The sequence below is a fragment of the Nematocida parisii genome, assembly GCF_000250985.1.
Source record: "Nematocida parisii ERTm1 unplaced genomic scaffold supercont1.4, whole genome shotgun sequence".
Classification (NCBI taxonomy): Eukaryota; Fungi; Microsporidia; genus Nematocida; species Nematocida parisii.
Genome location: NW_013524649.1, coordinates 318,514 through 324,601, shown reverse-complemented (window position 1 = coordinate 324,601; position 6,088 = coordinate 318,514). Strand labels below are relative to the sequence as shown.

Genomic DNA, 6,088 nt, shown 5'->3' with positions numbered 1-6,088 from the left:
CATACACAATTAAAGCTGTTATATATGTATATAACATCATACAGAATATATTACACTATGTGTAATATATAATAGAATAATAGGAAATTAAAATATAAATTACTTATATGAATAAACCAACTGTAACAATACTTTATACACATATACCATTAAATTAGTACAACTTATTACACACTGTGTAATAAATAATGACAGTATGCCACTCTTAGTAATAATTTAATATAATAGTATATGTGTATAATATAATACTTATTACACATAGGTTATTAAATTAGTATAACTTATTACATAGTGTGTTTTAAATTTTACTTAAAAATAAAATTTCAGTTGTAATGTCATACAATGTATTAAAAATAAAATGACGTATTTGAGTGGTCAATTAAAAATCATTAGATTTTAAAGACTGTTTTAGAGTAAATATGATTTGTGCTGTACTGTCATTGGTATAAAGTAAATTCTGTGGATGAAAATAGTTTTTATTGCTAAATGCAGAGACTAAAAAATAAAAAAGTGCCTTTTATCCTTCAAGGTATAAAGTATATTATGTTGTGCGCTGTAATAATCCATACAGTTCAAGGAAATTGCACCATGGAAGAATTAACAATAATTGTGACAAATCCATTTCTTAAAGTAAACACAAAAAATACAGAATTATCTAAAACCTACTGTATAAACCCAGATAGTGCACTTAATCTGGTGTTTGGATATATTCACCATAGACTTAAATATATATTTAATAAGAGGTTTTACTCATCCGAAATAGATATTCACTATAAAATACTACAAAAAAGATTAGAACAAATACAGAATTCCATTAAAAGAGACAGTTATAAAGATACAGCAGAACAAAAATTAAATGAAACACCATTAGATGTGTATTTATACAAATACAATAGGGTATTCATAAAACTATTTCCATCACATTATATGGGACTGTCCATAAACTCGTCTGATTATAATACATTCACGTGGTTTCTTAAGCATAGGATGGTTTATAAGAAATCTTCTTATATTCTGGCAATATTACTGCTTTTATCTGAAGGATTAGACTTACCTGTCATATTTACTAATAATAAGAATTCTACTGTGATTTTAGAAGAAGTAATTATTAATAATAAAATGTGCTTTAACATAAACACAATAATTATTTCTAAGAGCATCCACTCGTACGAACATATTAGTTTGCAATTATATGAGAAAGAATTAAAAGAAATAATTGAATTTTTTATGAAGTATAAGAACACTTACTATACAAATAATAAAAACCTGTTTGGAGTAGGTTATTATGATGAGTTTAAGAGTGGAAGTATTCTTAACACGACAGTATTCCTGATACAGTCGTATATATACATGTTTTTAAATACAGTAAATGATATACAGAAATTTAATTATTCTGTATATGAAATATTATATAAGTACATTAAGCATAACAAAGAATGTGGTGGGAATATTAAAAACCTTCTAATAGCACAGAGAATATTTAATAGATATTTTATTCCGAGGAATAAAAAAAATAAGAGAAATTCAATGGCATACATAGATCGCATTAATAAGCTGAATGCGATTATAGAGAAATTTAAAGAAAAGGCGATTAAAAGGAGAATTACTACAGAGTTAAACATACAAGAAGTGCAGAATAGTATAAAAAAGAGAATTTCTAAATTGGACAGTGAAAATACAAGTATAGAGAATATGATAAATAGAATTCTATTGGTATTTAGTCTTTTATCATATAACAGTAAGAAAGGAAAGTATAATCCTGATAGTATACACAACATGCCATATGAAATATCTCATTTCTTTGATATATTAGGATCACCAGCATATGCATGTAACTATAATTTGTATAAGAAGTGGCAGGAGTATTTTTATTCTGGGTATAATAAAAAGTATCTTAGTAAGAATATAAAGAGTACATATAATTACAAAGATGATTCAAATTCGTATATAAATAAAATATACAATGAATACATAAATATAAATGTGCATGGACTAATTCAATCAAAAACGATAAAAACACTTATTGCTAAACATAGTAAACTATTAAGTACATTATCTGCTGTAAAAAAGAGTGTGTTTAGCTCGATAATTAACCAATTCACGCCAAAAGAACTAAAAAATTTCAGATGTGTAGATTTATACAAGTCGCATTGTTTAATAGAAAGTAGTTTAAACCCGCGTATAAAAACCCATCCGAATTTATCCATAATATTCATGTCGTATGAAGATTTACTTAATGACTTTGATTCAGACACTTCTGCTGAATGGAATGGTATAGTGAATAATTATGAAAATTCAAAATATCCACCATCCCAAAATATTCTATATATGAAATTTCTACTAGAAAATTACATAACCAAAACTTTCTCAAAACCCACAGTAGCCCAAAATGAAGTAGTAAATAATATTCTGAATATTCTGAATATTCTTAAAATAAGAGAAAATAGTAGAGATAAAAGCACAAATTGCTTATTAATACAAGGAAATATTGAAAATACTAAGTATAAGAACTCTCTTTTGTTCTCAATATTATTATACAGTATATTCTCTAAAACAAAGACAGATTCTAAACTAAAAAAGTTTTATTCAAATGTAGTGGGAAGTATTTCATTCCCAGAGAATAATTCTAATATTAATTTAAATGAGTATTTAGAGATATTTCAATTCAAAGAGAACATAGAATATTTACCAAATATAAATATAGAATATTATACTAAATGCAAATATATAATAGATTTATACAGCACATCCATTATATACACATACATAGATAATATTAATACAAGCGCAGAAGCAATAGTAAATTATATAATCAAATGGCTATCATCATATAGAAATAGTTCAGATTATATTTTAGTAATAGACAGACTATCTGATAAAAATCTATTTTTAAAAATAACAGAAAATAATCCAGAAGAAAACATAAGAAAAATAACGGACAAGCTTAAAGAAATCTCTCCTAATATTAAATTTTACATAGAATTGTTATGGCTATGCATTTCACTTGCAAATAATTCAGATACAGTGAGCATTCTATACAAATCCATTAATATTAATGACACTTTTGTATTTTTGCGTATAAATAACAGAATCATAAAAAATGAATTTATAAAGGTAAAGCCATTATTTAAAAAAATGCTAAGATCAGAAAATACCGAATATGATCTTAATAAGCTTAATAGTATTATAACAGTATTAGAGATTTATTCTATTTAACAATTACATTAAAAATAACCGTTCTTTCTATATTTAATAGTACTTTACTTATTCATATTTCATTATAAATCTTATTTTTTATATCAATTTACTTCTATAATATAATAGAAAATATTCAAAATATGAAATTATTATTATTATTGTATAATATATCGTATATAGTAATATTATCAATATACTTCTCATTTCTTATTACTACTTCATTTGTATTATTATGGTTATTTATATTCATTATAATAGAATGTGTATTTAATGCAATATATAATAGAAATTATTTATTACTTTTCTATTTATAGTAAATTAAAAATAACTGTTATATAATTATAAATTAAGCCAAAATATTAGAATTACACAATATTAAACTTTAATATTTAATTTTTATTATACTTTTTACTTATTCTGACTTATCCTGTATAATGTCCTTACAAATATTTATATTCTTATAATAAGAAGTATACTAATTATCTTACTATTAGTATAAAATATATAATATACTCAAGGAGTAATGCGATTTCTGCCTTGCTACATAATACAATAGATAAAGATAGTTGAAAAGTGATATTTATTATGTATAGAAAGCAGTACTAGTCTATACCGACTCAGAGTTCTAGTGATACAGCTGTGTCAGACCTAGTATTAAAGTATACTATTAATGAATTTCATGCTTCTTCTCCTAAATTTAAGGAAGTCCTCTGCTTAAATATTTGAAATTTTATCTGTTTTTCTATAGTCACAGTCTTTTGTTTTAGAAGTATCACCACATGAGCTAGTGCGCTAAATTTCGGGTTATCCATGGGAACATGCCAGTGTTATGATATAGCCCGAAATTTCTAATTAGACCATATTATAATTAAGTATAATATATGTAAATATGTACACATTCGTATTATTTATAATAACCCGAAATATAATTCTTATTATGCTAGGCTTGGTATACAAAAATACATTTTTAATTAACACAGAAATATACAATACCAGCCCAATTTACGATCAAAATATCTCTATAATAATAGCTTTAATGTAAATAAAATTAGTATGCCACACTCTAAAAGTAAAAGAACTATAATAACATATTTTTTAAAAATGGAAATCAGTTTATTGATATAAGGTTCGAGGCCCATCGAACGGATGGCCGTCGAGCGCTACACACTCTCTTCCTATTCTCTCTAAGCCGTCCCTCATGCCCCTAGGGCGGCTGCAACCCATAGAGTAAATATAATTCTATAAGTTATTATCATATAATCAGAAAGTTCTTTGTTCAGTAATACCCCAATATAAGTAAAGTATTCAGTAAAGTATACTATAAATTTATTATAAATAGAATAATTTATTTTTTATATTTTCATTCAATTTAAAAATAAATTATTCATAATTTCTTTTGTTTCAGTAGGGAATATTTCAATTATACTCATAATAATTATAAGAATAATTATAAATATTATTAGAATAATACTTAATACCCTTTTAAATTTATGCTTAAATGGAACAGCTGTCCCATTAATAATTGAAATATTATACTCTGCTGCTTCTAAATACTTTTGAATTACGCCATTCTTAAACTTATCAATGGTAAGTCCATTTTTGATTATATTATTAAATATATCAGATTCTAGAATATTATTATGAACATCTATTATCTTTTTGTTTTGTAGTTGGTTTAAATGCTTTTTAATTTTATTTATATTATATGTTTTATATGATTCAGTATCTTCTATACTTATAGTTGTATGCATATCAAATACTGCACCATATAAATTACATATAGAATAAAATAAAGATTTTTCATTATTTTTGGTTTTAATATAAATTGAACCATAAATTGAATTTTTAAAAAACTCACTAAAATTTGTGTTATTCCACACATATGTTCTTGTAAGTAGGTGTAATAATTTAATGTCATCATTAGTTATTCCTAAATTATCTGCATTTGAATGTTTTGTTCCATTCATATCTGTTATAATTAGATTGTCACCATATTTCATTAGTATATCTAATGCTTTCTGTAATTTAGAACACTCACCAGATTCAGTCAATTCGCATAATTTAATCATTGCATTCCCGGAAGTCATTTTATCATCTAGTTCTGATATTTTTATACTATTGCATAATATCTTAATAGATGAATCAAAAAAGGTCCTTCTGATTTTGTAACTATCTGCCATAATTCCATGATTATTCTCCATTAATCTATAAAATGCTTGTTTTTTATCTTCAGTATCTAATACTTCTGCTGACTTTTTAATTACATCTATAATTAAGTCTATATGGTATAGAGAGACTCGGTGAATTTTGATATAATATTGTCTTCTGTATAAACAAAGTCTTTAGCCATAGCCCTTTGAATTACTTGTCTATAAAGTATATTGTATGCAAGATTTGCCAGTGGCTCTGGTAATTCTGTAAATATTACTTCTTCTCTGTTAATTTCGGCTATTATATTATGTGAACTATGCATGATTTATTAAAATAAAATATTATTTATGCCTTACATATTATATAATTTGTTATTATCCTCTTCATCTATCTTTCCTTTTTTTCCTTTCAATTCATTTTGTAGTTTTGTTCTTAACGTATTTACATCAATATGACTTGCCATAAAAATATTTTATAAATTTTCTCCTTTAAACATTACGTTATTTAACTGATTATTAATGCATGTTTAATTAAGAAATAGTGTATTGATGTAATATATCATGAACTTCAGCAGGATACACTACTAGCACTACAGACATATTTTCTGAATATTATCGAATATTGCTACTTCATGCTATGATAGCTGTAGTAATTAAATAGTATTTACTGCTGGTATTGTAAGTACTAGTATAGCATAATACAGTATGCTAATTTATATACCAGAGGACAGCATTTGATT

General features: G+C 24.7%; 3 protein-coding genes across 3 annotated transcripts; 1 reads left to right on the top strand and 2 right to left on the bottom strand.

The window, feature by feature from the left end:
* Positions 1-486: 486 nt before the first annotated feature.
* NEPG_01770 (uncharacterized protein) lies at positions 487-3,216 on the top strand (the record flags this gene model as incomplete). The annotated part of the gene is made up of 1 exon (XM_013204144.1): positions 487-3,216. One exon carries the CDS (start codon positions 487-489, stop codon positions 3,214-3,216), a length of 2,730 nt encoding a protein of 909 aa, XP_013059598.1.
* A 1,346-nt stretch (positions 3,217-4,562) lies between these two features.
* Positions 4,563-5,399, bottom strand: NEPG_01769 (uncharacterized protein; the record flags this gene model as incomplete). Its single annotated transcript, XM_013204143.1, has 1 exon — positions 4,563-5,399. The coding sequence occupies one exon, from the start codon at positions 5,397-5,399 to the stop codon at positions 4,563-4,565; it is 837 nt and encodes a 278-aa protein (XP_013059597.1).
* Positions 5,400-5,476: 77 nt separating this feature from the next.
* On the bottom strand, positions 5,477-5,671 carry NEPG_01768 (uncharacterized protein; the record flags this gene model as incomplete). Its single annotated transcript, XM_013204142.1, has 1 exon — positions 5,477-5,671. One exon carries the CDS (start codon positions 5,669-5,671, stop codon positions 5,477-5,479), a length of 195 nt encoding a protein of 64 aa, XP_013059596.1.
* Between the last annotated feature and the right edge of the window lie 417 nt (positions 5,672-6,088).